The sequence below is a fragment of the Prinia subflava genome, chromosome 9, assembly GCF_021018805.1.
Source record: "Prinia subflava isolate CZ2003 ecotype Zambia chromosome 9, Cam_Psub_1.2, whole genome shotgun sequence".
Lineage (NCBI taxonomy): Eukaryota > Metazoa > Chordata > Aves > Passeriformes > Cisticolidae > Prinia > Prinia subflava.
In genome coordinates, this window is record NC_086255.1 from 13,314,935 (window position 1) to 13,337,929 (window position 22,995).

The window sequence follows — 22,995 nt, forward strand, 5'->3', positions numbered from 1 at the left end:
TTTATTTACATTCACTTCTCAATTTTTATTCTATTTCTCGCATGGTCTTCAAATACAGTTTTACAGGTCTTTTTCTGCTACAGATACTGTTGATCTAAAACAGATTAATGAAAGTGGCATTCCAACCTTAATGAAAATTCATAACCATGGAAGATATGTCAACATATCACTTTACAATCCTAGAATGATGGTATTGGCCTGACATTCCATAGGTTTAGACAATTAACTTCTATAATAATAACAAATTCATAGGAAGAGAAAATGTGGCAACTCCTTAAAAGCCAAGAAATAAGGCCACAAGCATCCTATGCTGTAACGTTATGCATCCAGATAAAATAAGTTGAGTCTGGTATCCATGAAGAAACAAAACTCCCACCTGGTAAATCAAGGTATCAGCTACTCAACATGCACTCAAAGCTGTATAAAAACTAGTGGCATTCAGCTCGGACTTAATGAAATCCCACAGCACAACCCCATACCTCTCTCTAAAAATGAAATGAAATTGTTTCAACTTAAATACTTCGCTACCGCATTAAAAATCATTCACATTCTGCAAAGGAAAAAAAAAAAACAAACATCTTGCACGTGACTGCACCAGAAGGCCAAACACAGCATTTCCTTACAGGTTGCAGAGAGCATTACTGCAGTCTTAATGCCATTCATTACAGGTTGCAAATCAACTTCTATGCAGCTGGAGGCTTTTAAGAGCAACCAAGCTTCCTTTGTGCATCACTGAAAAAACCCAGGAAAATTTAAATATAAGATATAGACAGCTGATGGCAGCAGGTGGAAGAAACAAAGTACTGCAAAGTGCATACCCTTGTCCAATCACCTGTCTGGGACACTGGGACTACTGTGAAATACCATTTCCATTAATGATCCAACTGCCTGACTACCAGGTCCCATACGACGCCAGTTCCATCCCATCACCAAGCATGTCCACCCTGGGCAAAAACATTAAACTCTTAGAACATTTAAAAGTAGATAACCATTTAAATAATGTGTAAAAATGTGCTTATTGTGGCATTTCTTATAGAAAAGTTATTTGATACAAATGCGCAGGACTTGAAGACCCTGATTTAATCAAATTAGTACGAACAGGCTTTGAAACATGGTGACTCTTCCAAGGACAAATCCCAGCTGTGGGCCAGCTCTCTCTCCCTCACCATCTTTCATCCATAATCCCATGCGAACATTACCAAAATTATCGGGTTCAGCAAAGCATCCTGTGAATTGCTGTTTCAGTCCCAGGAGAATGATACCCTCAAGCAGTGACAAACTGCTATCTGAAGGAAGGGTCAGTTGGAATCTGCTCCCTTTTCCCAAAATGGTCAGCTCCTAGCCCTGGATATGAGGCACAGTAAGAAAGGTCAGTGCTGAGGACAGACTTGTTCTCAATTGTGGTTTTAGGTTTTTCAAAAGTGCCGTCTTGGACCTATACCATTTCACTTTTCAAAAGCAAAAGTTACAAAAACCAGTAAACAAAATGTTACTCAGCATACAGCTAAGTTTATATACACTGAGATTTACAAGTTTCTCATTGAGTGACCTGCCACAGACCACTGCACGTTTGTCCCTAACAAAACACAAAGCTTGAACCAATGGTCATTTAGAAGTGACAAGGGGTCACTGCTTTATCAACAAGCATAAAGGTAGTAAAAAATAGAACTGTGACTACTTATCTTTAAAAATGCTGATTGACACAAGCAATCCTTCCTATTTCTGCAACTCCCAATTGCACATCCTGCTCTATGACAAAGAAAAATAACAGCATCTTTATAGGCATTCTGCCAGAGACCAATTTTCTATTGACACTTGGAGCACAGAGAACTGTCGTCAACCACAGCACCGATTGAGAGGGATTCCTCTGAGAAGCTATAGCCCATGCAAGATTCCTTGGCACTTCACACAGGACCAGGAGAGGACAAGGTTTCTCTTTGTTATAACAATGTTTTCAGCAGCATTATCCCCTTCCAACAAATTACAGTCTGAATGTGTGATGGGTGATTTTCGCATAGCCCCTTTTACCAAGCTGGCTTATTGCTGGCTTTGTGCAGTTAGACCATATGAAGATCCCCACCACTACCTGCCCAGCTGTTAAGGGTCTACAGTACTGGAACAGTTCACTGTCAAGCACTTCAAAGGCTTCTTCCAAGGATAACAACATCCTTTGGAAATCCTTCCATTTTAGCGATTTCAAAACAACCGAGCTTGCTGTAAAATTCCAGGATTCTTTTATCATCTGGTCTCACTTCACAAAAAGCCCCACGGGAGCCTGAAGAAGAAAAGAAACAAAATACTGTAGGAGAAGAGTTACTGTAAAAAGCACAGACATAAAATATTACTAGAGTTCCCACTTATTTTAGCAGGTAAATCAGTGCTCCAAGCCCACATGCAGCATAGTGCCCCAGAGTCCAGATTTACGGCAGCACAACTGCTGCCATAAATCCCCTGACGGGACTGCACAGTGCAGGCATCCACCAGTCTGAGCAAACCCTCTGCACACCTTTCACTGCACACAAAAATATCTGATGTTGGCCCCAAAAACAGCATTGCAAGAGGGCATCAAGTGGCACAGAGGAACTGTGAGTGTGGGGTGCGCAGTCAGGGCAGGCAGCCAAGCACTTCCCATACTGAAGGGATGGTAAATACCCACCAGTGCACACAGCCAAACTTAAAAAAGCATCATTGCCAGTGCCAGCAGGGAAAATACAGACTTTTATGCAGTGTTCAAGATGTAAAGATATGTGCTCTCAGTGCCAAATTGCTCCCTCAGTTCTGCCTATCTTCTAATTTGCAGGATAATAGCTAAAATGAAAAGCTCCCTTTTCCAAGGCAGCAGCAGAAGTTAGCTGTTCAAAAGCTTTTGTAATTATTTACCCAAATCTTCTCAAGCTTGCCTTGCACCTAGAAATGACATGTATTTAGGAAACAAGGAATTTTAAGTGCAAGAAACTTACCATTAGCCTTTAGAGAAGAGAGCAGGCAGGCCATCATACTTTTGGCCACACTTGGATCTGTCACTTTTTTGTGGATATCAATCTTTATCAAAGATGGGAAGTTAGCAAGGAACGATTCTGGCAATACTTCTTGCTCTTCATGGAAGCTTAGCATTATTTTCTGAAAAGAATACAGGAAACAGGTATTCAATAATTATCCAGCTTTTCATTTTCATCTTTATCAGGGGAGACCTCTTTGCTCATGGAGTGTACCTCCAAACCAGCAGGCTTTTCAGCTACACCTCTGATGGCCACTCAGTTCATCTGCTGAACTGCTGTCTGTACTCTAGACAAAAAGACTGGCTAGAAAAGCTTCTCAGCCATCAGAGGAGGCATGCAAAGCTCCTTCTCAGTGACCCTTACTTCAAGTGAAAGAAAATATAAGCCAACACATAACCAACAGGTTGCACACAGATACTCTTCTTTGTTTCTCTGCCTTTTTAATAGGCAGTTTTAGGTTGCTTTGCACCACTTACAGCTGTCACACTCCAAAAATAGCTCATAGATTTTCACAACAAAACCAAGTGCTCTTGAATTTGTCTTCCGTAGTTAAACTGATGTGGCTTTCAGTGCTCTACATGCAGCATGGGGAAACTAATATTCCAATTGCAGCAGATAAGGGCAGGAGCAATACTTTATTTTCAAAATGTAATTTTCTCTAGATGAAGGTGCTTTACATTTGCTGCATTGATTACTACTAAAGTACACCTCATGGTTGTATTACAGCACACAGCTGTATGTGACTGGCAATGAATGATTTTACTGTCTCCTGATACATCAGATGCTTTAATACATGCTCAAAGTCTTCAGAAAGGTGCAAAAACTGAATTTTATATGAGATCAAAAAGACAAAGACCCACTGTGGAAAGATTTCAGCATACAGTTCTGATCTCACAGGTTATACCAACCTCGGCCTCAGACAGCTCCTTGTCACTATTTGGTTTAGTATATTTTTCTTGCATGAAAGGGATCCAAGACATTTTGCATTTCTTGATGAAGGGAGTTACATCAACTGTCCCCAAAGCATAGCCACATATGCCATCCTCATCTTCTAACACGAAGCAGTAATCCAGGCTGAGGGTGAGCAGACCTCCAACTAACCTGCAGGAAAAAAAAGTGCAAATTCAGTCAAAAGAAGGTCAGTTTGACCAAGTATACCCTTCAGGTACCATGGAGGAGACTCCAGGGTCAACCAGAGAAGTGAGTCCTCCAGTCATGGAATTAGTTCCAACAAAGCACTAATTGACTGCTCAGCTGTCAAAGCTCAGCTATAAGCAACATCTGCACCTCAGGATTACACACTCTAATTCCATACACACTGCTCTTAGCTTTTGCTCTTAGTTGCTCTGCTGCCATTATTTCCTTGCTTTGATAATTTCCTTTGGGTATTGTTTGATACCAGTTACACATCCTCTCTTAACTGCCTTCTTGTCACTCAAAGCAGACTCTCTATAAAATTTTATCTAAATTAAACACTTGAGACAAAAAAAAAATTCCACTCAAAGTAGCTCATTTTACAGCTCAGATTTAATGCCCCATTTTTTTAAACATTCATCTATCATCTATCATAACTTTTAAAGTTTGTACGTGTACTTCAGACAAAACTTGAGGCACTTGGCTGAGAAACTGCACCTCAAAAACTACTGCAGGTCAGAAAAAATATCAGAGGGTAACTACAGAATATGGACACTCTCATGCCATACTTTCATAAAATCTGAAATAAGATACTATGATGCACAGGTTTCATAATACAGAGGTTTCAGCTAAATTTATTTTCTAATAGCTCACAACAGATGACCAGCACATGAACTGAGACATAACTGTCAACAGCCCCTTTAAGAAACCAAAACTCCAATTTCCTGAAAGCAAATTATTTTATCTACTTCAAATGTTCTTTGTATTCTTCCCACATACAATTCTAAAAATTCAAATTAAATACACTATCAAGACTTCATCCTACCAAACCACCTCTGCAGGACACTTGTTTCTAATACATACTTGTCTCCAATTAAATCTGGTAAACTATGGAAGGGTTGATCAGCTCCATCAGCGTACATTTCTCTGCAGATCTTATATACAGATGCCTAAGAGGAGAAAAGAGATTATTTCAACTTAGCAGTCACATTCAAAAGGGAGTATACCATTAACAGTTAGACTGTAACCTAGTACTGACAGGTGCTGAGTCACCAGAGATTAAAGTACCCATCTTTGCAAAGGGATGGCATTCCCTCCACCTCTTCCCTGAAAGTAACTCAAAGTTTTCTACAAAAACATTGCAGTTAAGTTAAATGGCTGGGAAGGGAAGGCTGGAGGTCAACCTCCCGCTCCTGTGATAGCACAGGATTAATTCTGAGAGTTAGATACTACACACTCAGTTAAGACCACCACCATTGCTAGAAAGTCCCTTGACAAATGTGAAGGACAGACACATCCTGCATGTTAAAAGGCTCTCATCTGAATCTCTTTAAAAGAGCAAATTTGTATCAGTCACATCTTAAATAAGAAACTTCACCTTTAACAAAAATGCTTTGCATTTGACACTTCTCTTTATTCCTTTAATTACAGGATAACTCATATGAAATATTGTTTATGACTGCATGCTTAGCTGCACCTCTAATTGCTAAGGTGGTTTAGAAATATCAATTCCATTTTCTACAAAAGAAAAAGTCAGCTTAGATCGAGTCCTGCACAAAGGTTTGGAAAAGGCTGCTTCACTGCCCATGAGAACAGCACAGGACAGAGCTGGCCTAGAAGTGGCAGGGAAAGGAGTCTTCATGTTATCGGCCTTGTATGTTTGACTGGCTTTAAAGTTAGAACTCATTTGAAATACTGCAAACTCAACCTAGAAACTCCTGTTTCATGTCAGTGTACCTACCAATGCAAGATTTCAAGCTGCATTAATCCCTACATTGTCTAAACTGCAACCATAAAGAGTTAACTATTGGCTGATACCTCACTTTCAAGTATTCTCCATGCCAAAGTAATAGGAAAGAAACTACACTACAGATCCATTCAGAAAACAGAAAATGTAAAAAGCACTAATCAGTAATGACTAATAAAATTTTCCTGATTTTAAAGTATCAAACACTCCACAGCAGATCTGACAACATTCTTTCAACACCAGACCAAAAAGCCTCCAACTGTAACTTAAAATGATACGATATGGCTGAACCATGATCACATTTTTCAGCTCCATTTTGAGATGCAGTATCAATGTTCTGCCTAAACAGCTCCACAAATATCAGCAGGTACCACAATAACCACTGAGTGAAACAGGCACACATACCCACCCTCTGAGGTTAATCCACTGCATGTCTCCCTGCTACAAGAATTCATCTACCAGCTGTGAACAAATTTAACTTGCCTTTCATAAATAAGGAAGGCACTCACAGATTTAAAAGGGTGAGGGGGTGGGAGGCTGGGAATCAAGCTGTGGGTGTACACGTACTGTTGCACAGCATGTTCTGAACCAGAGGCATGTCACTTAACCTCAGTTTTCCTGTGAGCTGGCATTTGTGCCTTGTGCAAGATATCACGACACCGGCCTCATTAGGGGAAGAAGGGACTCAGCAGTAACCACTGTTGCTGCAAAAGGAAGTGCATCACTAACAACAAAGTGACAAGTGTCAAAAGCAGTTACCTCATCTTTAGGGAAGTAGGGTCGTATGGTGTACACTTTAGAAGTGGGTGTTAATGGAGGTGGTTGAAAAAAGAGGTCATTTGCCCCATCAATAGGCAGCAAACGCTGTGAAAACAAAATACTTAATATAACTGTATGAACAACAAAACCCATCACTCTTGGGTGTGCACTGCAGACTCCCAAATTAACATTTGCTACTTGCTACCCCAGAAGAAGGTGGGGTTGGTATGCTTTACAAATGCAAAGACCTTATTTGAATAGAAAATATCCAATTGGTGTTCTAAAATATGCAATTGAAACAGCACATTAAAGTCTGTTAATGTTAACTGCTTTAAAAAACTTTTTACCAATGGTATCTACACTAAGAACATAGAACGTCAGGAGGAAAGGTTTGGTCTGAAGAGGGTTAACTGGCCAGAGGAGACGCTTTATCCCAAAAGCAATGCGCTGATTCAATTTGCTGCGCGCAGAGCACCTGTGAGGGGGGAAAAGTATAGCGCCTGAAAAATCCATGAACAAATCTGCACATGGTACAAACAGCGAGCTAGGAATATTTGCCAATTGAATTCCTCGCAATCGAGCACATTACAGCGTTATTTGGAAAGGAACCAGAATTTGGATGAGGATCGATCCCTTTTGCTCATGGAATTCCCGTTGGCAGACAAGCATGCGCGCATTGTGCAATTGCGGGCGCAGGTAAAAATGCTGTGCGACCTGCAAAGAAACAATGTGAAATGTACAACTAAAGCCGCTGCGCTTCGCATGCGCGTGGGACAGGCAGCATCTCCTTGAGAAATTACTGTAGAAAGGGGAGGAAAATTATTTTAAACCAAGCTGTAAGGCTAATGGGCTTTGGACCAGAAAGCCTTCGGCAGACCAATCCTTCCAGACCTCTGATGTGCAACAAAAGGTTTCTCATCAAACAAAGAAAATGTCATTCAGTTGTGAAGTCATATTGATACCTGGAACTCTCCTGCTAGACCACCTCTAAAGGCCCAGGGTTCTTGGTCTCCACTTAAGAACTGTGCTGAAGATTGACTACGACACCCTGTTGAGATCAGATCCAAGCGGAGAATGTTACGAGAAGGGGGATTTCCTGGGTGTCTTACATGTCCAAAAAGCTAACATACACTTGTGGAAAAAGCTCTCTAACTGAGCTAGAATCCAGGGCTTGGGGAGGGGGAGGGGCTGTAATAATGTATAATTTATAAAACTTCGGTTCTTGCGCACTAATTGCAGTATTTCAAATTTTTGATCACCTGTAACAGACAGGTGAGGCAATTCAGCTACACACTTCATTCTAGACCAGAAGGCATAAGAATGGTGCCATGCAGAACTACGTAGACTTCCCACAGGTTTTGTACACTTTTTTTTTCCATATTTGTGTCAGAAACATTCATTTCATCTATGAAACTCTGACATCTTGGAAGCTAGCTCAATAGCTACTACCATAAATTTCAGATCAAACAAATGCCATTGTTACAGCCCCTGAAAAAAAAAATGGACCTTTCTGAAGTCACATTTTAGTACTGATTGTTTCTAATCTTGTCAGAAAACTAGGACTAGCAGTATATGCTAACAGCCTGGAACAGATCAGGCAGTCACGACAGCTGTATGAAATAGCATTCTTGCAAGAGACTACACAGATTTACATAATCCAGGCCACACTTTCACAGTAGTGTTGGCACATTAAAAAGCTAAGTAGTGTTAACTGGAATTAACTCACAATTTAACAATTAACATAATTAATACACCTTGGTGGCCACTCCTAGATTTGGTTTTTTGTATCTGGGTATTAATTTCCTCAAGTATACTGGACCCACCAGGGGCCCTGCTGCTCAACCAGCAGCAGAAGGCCCATTGCAGTGCTTAGTTTTAGCTTGCACTTGCTTTAGAAAAGAACCTTCCATTGGCTGTTTGATTTTTAACACTGTTCTGCCAGCAAGGCACTGCAGCCTTCACCACGTAACATAAATGACAACTCTGAAGAGGGAAAAAAAAGCCAAGTGGTATCTGGAGTGGAGATCTCAACTACCTGCCTAGTTTTCTGACAAGAGGAGCAGCGCAAATACTCTTTCCTTTTGTGGACAGCAATCTACCTCCTGTTCAAGTAACAGTCTCAGATCAGTACAGACAAGTATGTTGTGCTAGTCAGAGAGTCCCAAAGTGTGCCAAGTTTGACATTTATGCAAGTTTAGGAATATAGGTTAAATACAAACTACCCTGAGTACGGTAAATTTCAGAAACAATCCAAGAATTCAAATTTGGTTTACTCCCATATTTTAGAATTCTCACGTAAGAAGATACCTTCCCAAAGAGATTTAGTCAATAACTTGGAAGACAGTATCTGTCTGTCCTTTGAGACTACTACTTAACTAGCACTTCCAATTATTACAGTAAAGAGCTGTGTGAATGAAGAGCTGTATAAATGAAAAACATAGTTAATGCCTTAGTCGCTGCGCAAATGTGACTTCAGTTCATGCCTGTTGTACATCTAATCTATCTGAGCTGCCTCACAGACAAAACCTTTCCATTTTAATTAATTAATGACGACGCGCTGTGAACATCTGGCGCTGTCCATCCAATAGCAGTAGAAACTTGTGCTGAGGATTCTCCCATCTGTACACAATGGGGAAGAAGACAATAGAAGTCATTAGTAATCCATAGTACTGTACAGCCACACTAATTTAAGGGACTGAATGCTAGCTGGACTTGGGAGGAGAGGTGAAGAAAGTGAACATCCAGTGGACCATTGAGCACGCCACTGTGAAAACTAACTTGTTTGGATTTGTAATGTACTTGACTTTATATAATGAGGTATGTAATCAAAGACCTTTACTCTGTATTTACACTAGTGATGAAACAAGCTGAAGATAAAAATGGCCCCTCTCACAGAGCACTGTTAGCATGAGAGTATTAAACTGTACATGTGAAAACCCCTGAATTTTTCAACTATATAATACCAGTGTGAGTACTGGAACAGAACAGTGCCAAAGTTAACAGTGTTCATGTTTACGGAGTTGGCTTCTACTGTGAACTATTCCAAATATTTGATACATTTAGAGACTTGAACCCAACTTTACAGGGACACTGAAAACAATTTCAGCTTTTTCAGCAATTTAGTACATAGTCTGATAATTCTGAAATGGAGTCCGCATTGGGCCCACGATGTTTTCAAACACTACAAGAAGAACCACTGTTCCCTTCATAGAGCTTTAGCCTAGAGTTATAAGTAGATTACATTATCAAGAAGAGAGCATTCTGTCCAGCTAAAGGTCAACATACAGCAAGGATAGTAAAGTTGGAGGAGTTGTGTTACACTTAAAAATGCACAAACTAAGGCTTTTAAAACAGCACGAGGCTGTTAGAGAAACGTTAACATACTACAGTGCTGCTGAGCTTTCCTCCCCCACTAGTTTTCTTTACTGTGCTTTGCAGAAGGTAGTCTCAAAGGCTCTCTTCTTTATCAACTATAAGTTTAGGAATAAGATCTTTAATAAGTCCAAAACACAGGAATTTGTTCGGCACAGACCAAATTCATGATTTAACAGGTCTTCTGTCTCTGCTTAAATCTGTCAGTATTTAAGGATATAATTTCAAGACAATCCAAACACTAGGATTAAACCAAGGTTGTGTAATGGCTAGCCATTGTGAGGTTTGTGACAGCTACAGAAAGTGTGACTTGAGACCATCAGCTTTGCTGTCTGCTGTGTATGTCAAGCAACTCCACAGCATATTCCTTACAGTTGGATTGAAACCTGAAAGTGAAATGAGGTCACTAGAATTACCCAGGCCATGCTGGTGCTATCTGGCAACTTAGGATATCCCAAAAATCTTTCAGGAAAAAAAACCAACAAAACAAGCCAAAACAAAGAAGAAAGTGTCACACATTAAAAAACAAAACAAACAAACAACTGTTTCAAGATCATTTTAAGTCTCAGACTAAATCTGTCCAGAGAGCTCCACAATTTCCACCCACTACCAAAAACTAAAATATATTAAAAAAAAAAACAAAAAAACTTTAAAAATTCAGCAATTTGGAAAGTGTTTAAAGGAAATTATTTTGCACCAGAATAGCCTTATGCTAAAGCTCGCATGCGCACAGGGGCTGGGAGGATCACCTTCCTCATGGCCAGGCCCATTGAAAGGTCTGTTGAAGACAGCAATAATGTTATCAAGACAGAGCAAACAGCAGATGGCTGATGTGATCACATTTCGTAGTGTCATTTCCAATCATACAGAGGGGCATCCAAGGAGTTACATGGCACAGTCCAGTGTGCATTCAGTCAAGAGTAAGTTAAAGTCAACACTTACGTGTCAGATGAGATTCAAGTTTCATTAGCCCAAGAAGAAAATCAAGGTCTCCAATCTTAAGCATCCAGCAGACTTCACTTTTAATAGCAAAGCAAACTCACTGCAAGCGTTGCTTCAAATAGCAAGACAGGAAAACCTTTAAAACAGGGTCAAACCAGACCCCCTGTCCAAGAAAACACATTCGCCTAATACTTCTGTTTTCCCCGTGGGCTAATTAAAAACACACATAAAAAAGATGCTATCTGGGATTATAATGGCTCCCAATGCACCTACCTAACCACTGCACAAAAGATTTCACCATTGACATAATACTCTTGATATCCCAGACGTAGGAGTACATGTCATAAAGGATTGTCCTGTTGGCACAATTGGAGAGGCGAGTGAACATGCCCATCACCAAGCTGCACATCTCTTCAAACTTGGCTGCTCGGTTACGCCACTCTTCTATCTATGAAAAAAATCCACAAGATCAAACACAGGCCCCAAGAGAGGAGAGGTACTCCAAATATGGAGGAAGACTACACAATCCATTATTTCATTTTACCAGAATGGATTATCACACCACACATGACTCACAGATATTCTCTATGGCTGTTAGAAGTGAAGCAGTACAGGGAACACTGGTCAAATGCAGATACCAGACTGCCTTCATAGCTACACGGTGCTACAGGGCTTAAAACAGTAGATTGCACTGGAGGAATCAAAATTACTCTGACCTGTGGTGTATTACACACTACCCTTCAGGTCTTACAATTTAAAACCCGTCTCTGTTACAGACAACAGATAAAAGTATTTGGGATTTTGACATAAAAGGAGAGGAACAAGATTGCACTCACTTTTTCAGCATCCTTTCCTTTGCAATTAACACTGACAACACTGCTGTTTGCTCTGAGCCACTGGAATTCCCTCAGCATCTGTGCACCTTTGGGTCCATGTTCATAAGGAAGGTAAAATAAGTCAGCAAGAAGCTGTAAGTCCTCTAAAGTCACTGGTTCTACTGTGTAAAGAGGCTTTTCATTTGGCCCAGGCACAAAATGTTCTTTGTTAATTTGCTCATCAGTCTGCATAGGTGCAATGTCACTACCAGAGTCTTCCTGCATAGACATCTCTGGAGACTTTGACTCAACTATACTCTCCTTATCCGTATCCATTGGCTTCAGCTCCTCTGCCATCTTGGCTTCGGCAATATCTGTCAGTATCTGGTTTGCACTCTTGTCTGCATCCTCTTGTTTCTCCACCACCATGTCCATCGGTTCCTCATCCGACTGCTTCTTCTCCTCCTCCTTGGCCAGGGCCGGTGAGTCACTGCTCAGCGCCGCGCCCTGGCTCATGATGGGCTCCTGGTACACCGTGGTAACCACTGTTGCTGCATTTAAAGAGGACGGTGCCACCAGTGGCCCTACATCCCCTACAGAGGTTTTAGCACCACTGTGGGCCACTTGCCTACCTGAGAATAAGAAGAAACAAGTTTAGTTTCCACTAGCTACCAACTAACATTCAATTCAGCAACCTGTGCAAATAATGGATAATTTTGTTACCACAGCATCCCATCAGCACAGCTTCCTTTTGGTACTTTGCCTGTTCACTTCTGTCAATGTAATTCTAACTACTGCCTTGGATTTTTGCAAGTTTCCTTTTCTCATAACTGGTAAGCAAAAATAGGATGAAGAAAAAGTTAGGAAAATCATTTAACACTTATGTGCTGCCAGCAGCATTTTTACCTATGTCATCAGAATAAAAAGCTCCCTTAAGTAACTTTTTCCCTCTGCATCAACTGACTTGGTAAAGTTGTATTTGAACATAAAGGACAGTTCACAATAAAAGCTTAATATGATAAGCTGACAGTTAAATATTTCAAATCTGTCTTTAACCTGGGGAAAATTGAGACATTCAAAACCTTACCTGATACAATCTCGGACAACCTGCTCTAACTCACCCTCCCTGACCAAGATCTTTAGACTCAAGACAGACCTCAAAGAAGTCCCTTCCAACTTAAAACTCTACTATGAAAATGAAGGAAGACTGACACCTGAATTACTACTCCTCACCCAGTGTTTCTGCTGCAGCTGGGCTGTAGAAAGATATAACACTCTACAGCAGTTCAAAAGCATAAATGCAGCAGAGCAGCTGGGAGAACAGGCTCCTCCCATTCCATCATCAGGTATCACAGAAAGATGCTCTGATCACTGAAACCCACACTAGAGAAAAACACATTTTCCCTCATATCCCAAGCTCCCACCAGTACAAAAAAGGTGCCCAGTGCTGGAAGGAACTCAGTTGGTTTATGCAGACAAACTCAGGAAAGTTAAACTATCTCAAAACAACCAGAAAACATGGAGTCTTCAGGATCAGAACTAGTTTTTACAACAATCTAACATCAACCTGAAAAAAACCCCACCCACTGTACTTCCTACTCTCTCAGGTTCCACTGAAGTCTAGTAAGGACTGGGACTAGCAAGATCCAGACCTTTTCCTGCCTTCTATCAGAAGTGCCAAAGGATAATACATCAAGATTGCTTTTGTTGATCAGTCAGAGCATTACAAGCACACTGCAGAACATCAAGCATTCTTACTATTTAATTAAGGTTCCCCAATTACCATGGCAGAAAATATTTCTAGCTGAAGTGTATGAATTGCCAGGACCTGTAACGTATCTTTAATCTAAACACAAATACTGAACATCTAATACCATTTTTCTACCAGTCCCAGAATGATACCAGATCATACTCACTGCTGTATTGCTGAGGTACTCCAAATTCCTGTAACCATTCTGTTAAGGCCAACTTCAGGGCCATTTGTGGGCTGTAGAGAACATCTGTTTCAATATCTTCATCACTCCCCTCATTTTCCAATTTAATCTGGATCGAAACCGTGCTGTCCTCAGTATCAGCTACAGAGACAAATTTTAAAAAGTTATCACACCAGTTTAATTTAAAATAGCAAAAACAGACAAGGCATACAGTAACTCAGGGTCTTACTTCACAAGGAGGATAAGTTACTAGATTCTAATCAGAAAAAAGAGGAAAATTATGGTCGCCACCAATGTCAACAGAGAAACCAGACACCCTGGCATTTAGGTTGTCTTCTGATCTGAACTGCTTCTATTCTAATGAAATCATATCCATCTACCCATTTCAAATCTGGGCATTAAACTTGCTTTCCAAAAGTGTTAATTACATAACCACAAAAACCTCTCAAGACTAAGAAATGCTTTGATACTATGTACTACAGATACAGCCCAGGAAGTCAGTAAAGCAAGATCATTATCTTTCAGGCAACTGCCATTTACTTACGGAACAGAATGGGCTAGCTGATCATCAGAAATTGGCAAGGAAGAGATAAAACCACTAAAAACACTGAGAATTGGTATGATTGATATGGTTAAGCACAGATTCAGCAAACAGCTCTGCATACTTACTCATCACCACATCTTTTCTCACTCCATTCATGTTGGACTTGTACCAGGTCGCAAGTGTGTGAATGGCAACATAATTGGCCTCAAATTCACAGTTGGGATTGGTCAGAACACCCTTCAGTCGAGGGATGAGTTCAGTTGACCGACCCTTGTAAGGCCCAAGGAAAAGCCTCTTTTGATCATAATCATTGGCATGAATGTTATCCCAGATAACTGGTGCTCTCCTGATGATCTTAGAAACTTCTTCAATGGATTCTACTGGAATGTCTTTGGATACAACTTTCGGACCTAAGCAAAAATGGGAAATGGGATAATCAGAGGGCTTTGCATATACTTGGAACACTCAACCTCAAGTAGTTGGACAGTTTATTTTACTAAATACGAGAAAATACTTAACACGAACAAAACAAAAGAAATAAGCCATCAATCTTTACCTGTCCATAACACTTCAATTCCAGGGAGCAGTTTTTCTCCTACAGTCCGTAAATACGGTGACTGGGCAACATTTGGATAACAGAAAGTTCCACAGTACTCTGCACAGAAAAAGAGAATGTCACTGTTACTAGAAGGATGCAGATGTGTGACAACATACTCAATTGTCCCACAGACACATTGAGAGAATACCACCCTTGGAAATGAAAAACATTTCTAAAATTAAACACATAAGGCCCAAAAGTCTGAAGTATAAATAAAAAGGACATTACGAATGACACTTAGCATAAATATCCAAAACAAATGGTAGAGAATTATTTTAAATTGCTCAAATATCAAAATTAGGAAATAATGAATCAAGTCCATAAATACAAGGCCATGTTACAGAAGATAGTATCCAAGAGAATGAGAAAACCCCAAGACTCATTACAAAGTGCAAATACCTAAAATTCTTAACAATGGAACATATGTCTCTGAAGTTAAGGTCTGCAACAGAACCACAATACTACAGTGTAAGGGGCTAAACTAAAAATAATTTTAGATAAAAAAAGCAACTCGGTGACTAGTGAAGTGAGCAATCTTATTAAAAATAGGAACCAGTGACAGCTGTAAGCACAGACTACCTCTACTTTAAAAAAATTCTTAGAAATTAACACCCTGCTCATTCAAGAAGCAAATATTTCAGTGCAACTTAAGAAAAAATAAATTTTTCTTTAGCTTAATTCTCAGTTCAAACTTCTTGAACTGTTCTATCAAGCTGCCTTTTTTGCTTGGAATTGAGCCTTTCAGAGATTTATAAATTTGGAAAAATCTTTGCATACATCTGAATAACCAAACTTTCCTTTGTAAGTCAATTTCTTCAATCAACCCCCAAATACTCCTTAAGGCAGTTATTAAATGTTAAACCAGCTTTTCAAACAGTAAGGTAACAGTCCCCCTCCTTTAAGGCTGAAGGAAACTATTCTGCTTGTTTTACCTGTAGGACAGAAAAGGAATGTGTCTGGTTCTCCTAGATATTGATAAATTTCATTTGTGATTGAGACTTGAGCATGAGCAAAAGAACTGAAAACTTCTTTGTCTGCTGCACACATGTTGTGATCGATATCATCAAACAGCAGTGCAAAAGATCTGCAGCCAAACTGAGAAACCTAATACAAGAGACAAGAGCAAAATGTTTAATTTGTTAAATTATTATTGTTTCTTTTAATCAAACTATAGGATTTTTAAATTTAATCTACCTTAGAGACAGCTATCAGAATGGGGATATAGTGGAGGCAAGACAGACTTTGGCTTCCACTCACAGTGAATGTCTGTCTCTGACCCATAGCTCTGCTTCTCTCAAAGATTAAACCTTTAAAGACCTGCAATCTGTTCCAGTTTTAACCATCCAAAGCTGATCTCACAGGATGGACAGCTGGGAAAAAAAGCTAATTCTGTAATAGCACTTGGACAAAGGAGCAGAGTCAGGAGAACAAAGGAGAGTGCATGTCAGGTCTGCAAAGGCATTTATTGTAGGCTAGAATTCTTGCTTTTAGCAGTGCGTCTTGGCTTCAAAACTCCAAAATACTCTGAAGACAAAAATAGCCTTCAGCATCCAATACAAGATGAGAATATTTGTAAATCGAAGTTATCACTGGCTACCTCTGCAATGCAACTTGAACACATCCACTGGAACCGTTCAGAGACACCCAAACTAACACCACTGCTGAAAGGTTCAAGGAGCTGGTGAAAGCTGCAGGAGTGAGGAGAGAATTGGAGCTTCCAAACCAAGCAGCACCGGACCTGTGCTAAGTCCGTGTCATCCTTACCTGGTCCAGCTTGCGTTTCAACGTGGATACCTCTTTAGGATTGGAGAAAGTGATGTCAAGTCCAGGTGAGATTGCATAGATAAATTCTATTTCATGTTCTCGTGCAGCTGATATTAGAGTCATTAGCTGCTCTGGAAATTAAATTAAAATATTTCAGAAGGACTCAACAATTTTAGAAAAATTCTCAGGCATCATTTAAAGTATATTACAAAGTGCAGATACCTCTTCTATCATAATTAGAAAAAACAATTGCTGGAATTTCTTGAAACTAACACAGCAAAGAACATCAAATTATTTGAAGAATTTTCAGCAATTATGCCAAAAGGAATAGAACAACTGCCCTTATATTCTCATTTTCCATGTTAAAATGTTTATAAATATTTCAAATTTTTTTTATCTCAATGCTGTGAGACAAATATGGATGTAGTCTGTTTCCACAGTACGTACATCAACAGTTCTCGAATTATTACTCACTTTTCCCACACATACTAACAATTTTTGCAGTAATATCACCCCATGTGACAGTGGTTCACACACTACTCATATGAATAAAGCTTGGGCACACAAAAATTGGCGTTTAACATCCCTCTGGAGAAGTAGTTGCTTTAAGAAACAAACTTGCAGTTGAATCTTTCACAGAATTAATGAATATAATTATTTTTAGCATATTTAACAATTTTTGCTGTTATTGGATATTACCTTGCAGTATCTTTTAGATTATTTTTCAGCAGTGATTCAAAGAGGCTCCCAAGAAGGATTATTTAATTTCAAGGGAGTATAATTCTTCCCCTCACCCAAGGAAAACTATCATCACCTCAGTTTAATAAAGCATCATAAATCCCATAAATGCCAGAGGTGGATAAAACAACTCACACTAATGTGAACAGATCTTGTATGTTCTGACTAACTGGTCAAGAGCTGTTTTTCCAACAGGCACTCTTTTCATTGAGACAAGGGCTTAATGATTCACATAAAAGGACACGCTATTTGCTCATCAATTGTTTTTTCTTTTCTAAAGCAAGTAATTTCTACTTCAAAATATGGCCCAGATGTTCAAGAGCCAGAAGAATAAGTCTAAGCAACCTTTCCTGTGACAAAAAAATAAATCTTGTAAAACAAAGCCTTAAAAGCAGTTTCAGAAATCATCTGGAGTTATAGTTAAAAGAAGTAAATCCATGCTTGTTCCAAAGCTCCAATAAACACACCTGCAGGGTATTAAAAAGAGGTTTTCAGTCACCTTTGGGAATGGCTACTGTGATTAAACACACACAAGTATACACAGCCATATCCACTTAATTCAAAAATCTACTTATAGAAAACACAGAGGAGAAATAAAGGCAATTACCTGCTTCCTCCACAGAGTACATTTCTCGCCAAAACATCCTGTGCTTGTAGTCATCCTTTGGAGCATACAGGTATGTATTCAGTCCCCACTTCTGAAGCCTAAAAACACAGGAAAAAAAGTCTTGAAATAGCCTACAAATTCAGGAATTCTGTGTTTTACTTCACATTATTCTTTTACTCGATCTATTTTTTTTCTTCAATGAACATTGTGTTATACTATTAAGTCACAATAACTTTAAGCATGAATAACACTGGACAAATTTGGTATATGCAAGATGAAAAGGTGAATACAAAGCCCCAGAAATACAGATATTGGGCAGAAAGTTGCTCTAGGTTAGAACAATAATTCTTTCCAGACTTAAGTGAAAGTTTATGATTACATTCCGATGGAATGTGCTGCAGTAAGAGGAAACATGACTTGCCTTCTAAAAAGTTCTTTCCTCTGCTCCATCACCCAAGGTCTTCCATAAAATCCTATGGGCAAAGGATTAGAATTATCCAGTTAGATTATGCCTGCTTCATGAAACTTTGTATCACAACCTACCATTTTCTTCCTCTTTTGCTACGTTTATCAAAAAGCTTCCCAAAGCAGAAAGGGAAAAAATAGTTAGCATGAGGAAAGTGTAATAACCTAAACTGATCTAAATTTAAAATGCAATTATAACTTGTTTTATTTCTTATGATCTAAGGTCTTATAATTTTGGCCACTGAAGCAATTAATTTTCACAATACAAACTGTTCCTGAGCATATGCCCTTGACAAGTCAAGTCAGCATTATTACAGCAGAAGACTGAACAGTAATAACCTAATTAAACTACCACTCCAGACACCTAAAAAATAGATTTGATTTTAAGTTGAATACTAAAGACACTTGAAAATACTTACCAGCTCAAAAATGCTTAAGTGGTGGTACAGAATAGGATTTATATATACAGAATATATAAATACATACTGGAAAAGATGATGTACAATTAAAAAAATGTGCAAGTGGGTCAACAAAATGCTTAGGATTTAATTTTTCTTATTCTGTTTAACAGGCTCTTTGTCAAAATTAAGTTGCAAACTGATACTCTACCACTTTCACATTTTACATGCTAATACTATGTCTGTGAATAATCATATATAAAAGCGTCAACCCAAGTGATTTTAGAGCGTGGTATATTGAAAGTCATATAATTCCATGGAAATTGCAACTGCTTCTGGCTTAATCTAATCCTTCCATTCTAGAAACACAATACTTTAAAATGCACTCTCAATGCCCTCTTAGTCAAGCCAGCTCACTAAGACCTATGTACAAACAGTTCAGCCACAAGTGGGCACTTCAAAACAAAGCTTCGGCTTGCAGTTCATGCGAAGATGAGAGACTAAAATAACATGAAATTTAATAAGCTCTTATTTTCAAACAGCATGGCCACTCAGTGATGAATGATACTACTAATACACAAAGCTCACAAGCCCCCACAGAGCACCAGTTCAAAAGGTAAACAGTATCTCCATTTCCAAAGCTATTCACCCTTGTAAATCTGTAAATATTCAGTCTCATTGAAGTCACAACCACCCTTTAACCTCCCAAAACTCCAAACTGATGCAACTGAAGCCATTTTCATATACTGTATTTCAGTTACATGTTAAGTGTACAATGCTCTTTTCAGAAGCTTAAAGCAAGAGGCTCAAGTTTTAAAAATTATTCTCTCTAAGAGTGATCTCAAACTGCCTGGCATCACAATGTGGCAAAACTGAGCAACTACTTATCCTCACAACTGCCCAGTGCAACAGGGAACAACAAGAGAGAGCTGAGAGGCCTGAAAACCTCCCAGCTTACTTCACCCAGAAGGAATTTCTTATTTTCACTATAGTTTCCTAACTCTGATGCTGCCCTGGAAGCTCAGGAATTCACAAAAGAAGTTAAATCCTGTGTGACCTAATGAATATCCCCTGTGCCTCTTAACTCGTTCACAACACTTTTGCTTTACTTACGATACTACTGTTTCAGACCTACAAACCTAAAGCACAGCACGGCCTACCATTAAAAAAAAAGAAAAAAAAAAAAAGAAAATCAGTTACCAAAAACAAAGGCTGAACAAAAAATCAGGCTGAACAGAACTGGCTAATATGTAGCAATACTTTTCCATCTGTTACCACATTTCTTAGGTTACTACTGTCACCAGCTGATTACAATTCTTGGATCTTTCTGTCCAACTAAAAAAATCGACCTAGTTTTGTATTACTCCCTCAGGACTGTGTGTCAGGTTAATACAAAGTCAACAGATCATGCCAAAATACCTCATCCCACTACCACGCCTTCCATCACTAAAAGTCAGGACATCCTAGAGGCAGTGAACCAAAGCTTTGCATTCAACAATCTCTCAGACCTTATTACTCTGCAAAACAGCGAATTTGGTAACTGGGATACGCTCTGCACATTCTTAGCATGCACACACAGTATTTGGCAAATTGCCCTCTGCTCTCTCTACCAAAGATCCAAATTCTCTATCTCAGCACTCTAATCTCACTACACCTTAGTTTGTGTTAACCACTACTCTCTGTTCAACTATTTATCTACACTTCTGAAGTTAATTCCTGTTTTTCTCTTAACTCTGTAATTCCCTTGAGTCACTAATGAGACAGATGTTTTCACTCACTACCGTTTACCTCATTCACCACAAGTTTGTTTTTCTATTAGTGGTGGTTTTTTGTTTGCCTTTTTCTTTTTTTAACACTCCCCTATTCCTTTTTTCCCCCCATACACATATTATTGTTAGACTAGTAACTCCTAACCAGTGCCTGACAGCTTCATCGGGCAGAGGCCATTTTCCTGCTTTGTTTTGTGCACAGTACACTCAAGAACACCTGCAACAAAATATATGCTGAGGCAACCAACAACGCAACTAACACGACAAGAAAAATTATTATGGTATTCTTAGTGGTTACAATAGAAAACTGGATGAACAAGTGATGTTCCAGGGGTATCAGCAGGAACATGAGAAAACGTGCTGTTACAATCTGTGTTTCTCTTCACTGTTTTGTGTCTCCAAAGCCTTCCATTTGGCATCTACCTTCACAGAATTAAGTCTATTAGCAAAAGAAAGGCTTTTTTCTCCACACTGCTTGTATTTAAGGCCTACCAATTCACCTCTCACAGTCGTATTTACAGAAGCCAAATGATCCTTTTTTTAAAGATATGAACAGAAAATGGTCTGCAAAGTAATGCAAAAACTGACTTTGATAAACTGCCTGTTCCTCTCTCCATTCCATCTGCTAATCATTTTGTTTTCCTCCTAAAAAATCACTATTGGTACAGAAATAATAAAAGATCATGGGAAATAAACCATCTTAAACCAATGGGTTTTGCTGGGAATAAACCCATTTTTCCTGCTGACTTTCAACCACCTACCTTAACTGAACTGTCAGAAATGCATTACTGAGAACTGCAAAAAGTCCCTTTATTCTGCAGCTTCAATAACAATTTAAACCTTTTAATGGTGCAGCTGTGTTAAAAGACTGAGGATTGTTCTACAGTTAAAATGATAAGCTATAACACTTTAGAGAACAAGGTGCATTTAAAGGTAATTACTGAGCCGATATCTATTGAATCACCTACTCAGGACTGAAGGTGAGCCTCTAGAGCGCAGGAAGAGCACGTACAGCCGAGATAATCGCGCGGTAGCTCTGCTCTCTCCTGCTTCCCCCTTTGGACACGTACGAGCAAGCGAGCCCCAGCACTTCCTCAACCTCTCTGCGGGATCATGGGCGCGCAGGGTGCCGGGCCTGCCCTCGCCCCGCCGCACAGCTGCCATCAAAGGGCGCTCCCCGCTCCAGCACAAGCCCCGGGGGCAGAAGCCCCGCCCGGGAACTGCGGCTCCTCCCCACCCTGGCGGAGTCCCGGCCAAGAACCGCACGCCACCTCCCCGCCGAGCGGGCTCCTCTGGGCGGGGGAGGAGGCAGCAAAGCAAAGGCAGCTGGGACCAGCCTAGCCCCGGTCTCCCGCGGACACCGAACCCTCCCCGTTCTCTCGCACCCCCTGTATCCCAGAGGGGACCCCCTCTAAAACCTCTCACCTTCGACGACTCCGCAGAGGAAGCGGCGAGAGCCCAGCGCGGTTTCCGTCTCGGTGTCGGTCTCCTCGCCCCCCGGGACCGGCCCTGCCGTGGCGCCCGGTGGCTCTAAGGGGGCGCCGGGCACCCCGGCCGGGTTGGGACTGCCCTGGGGCTCCTCCAGCGCCGCCTGCCCCTCCTTCTGCACCATCCTGCCGCCCGCCGCCAGCGCCGCCGCTCGCTGGGCCGGGCCGAGCCGAGCCGGGTCCCTGCCGTCCCCGCTCCGCAGCCCCTTTGTCTCCGCCGCTCCGGGGCCGCCGCCGCCGCTTCCTGTTTACGGGGCGCTGCGCCTGCGCGGGGAACCGGCCCCAACCGGTCCGCGCCGCTCCGCCCGCAGCCGTCCCGCTCCGAGGGACCGCCGCAGGGGCAGGGGAAGCGTCTGCCTCGGCGGGAAGAGAGCGAAGGACGCAGGCGGCCGGGACCGCGCCGGTGGAACGGGAACAACGGGCTGGGGCGCGGGAGGCTCCTCAGGGAATGAGGCGGGCGGGCGATGCGCGCGGTGTGCGCAGGCGCGGGGCGGGGGAGGGAGCGCACTGCGCGTGCTCGACGGGGCCGGCAGCGGGAGGGGCGAGGCCGCGGCGGCGTCAGGGCGCTTGCGCGGGGAGACAGCGCGCCCCCGCAGCGCACGCGCGAGGGGCCGCGGGGACTGAGGGGGAAGCGGCGGCGGGACAGCGCGCATGCGCCCCGGGGTTTGTGTAGGGAAGCGGCGCCGAGGGGGAGGGAGGGAGGGGAACGAAGTGTTTACCTCGGGTGTGCGCGTGCGCCTCGCCGCGCAGCGCCCCGGCGGGAGCGCGCCTGCGCGGGAGTGGAGGGCGCGCGGGCTCCCGTGAGACGTGACCTGATTGTGGCGCTGCCCCGCAAGCTCAGCAGGGCCCGCCGCGGCTGCGGTGCGGAGGGGAGACCGAGCTGCTGCGGGGGAAAGCTCCGAGCCCCCGGCACGCCTGGAGGC

General features: G+C 41.4%; 1 protein-coding gene across 1 annotated transcript; it reads right to left on the reverse strand.

Moving 5' to 3' along the window:
- On the reverse strand, positions 1–22,562 carry OGA (O-GlcNAcase). The gene is made up of 16 exons (XM_063405463.1): positions 22,011–22,562; positions 18,375–18,426; positions 17,954–18,051; positions 16,609–16,739; positions 15,777–15,948; positions 14,803–14,901; positions 14,372–14,656; positions 13,685–13,843; positions 11,790–12,400; positions 11,227–11,401; positions 7,602–7,687; positions 6,640–6,744; positions 4,998–5,083; positions 3,908–4,100; positions 2,961–3,120; positions 1–2,275 (listed from the first exon to the last, which is right to left on the reverse strand). Exons 1-16 carry the CDS (start codon positions 22,195–22,197, stop codon positions 2,139–2,141), a joined length of 2,736 nt encoding a protein of 911 aa, XP_063261533.1. The 5' UTR covers positions 22,198–22,562; the 3' UTR covers positions 1–2,138.
- Between the last annotated feature and the right edge of the window lie 433 nt (positions 22,563–22,995).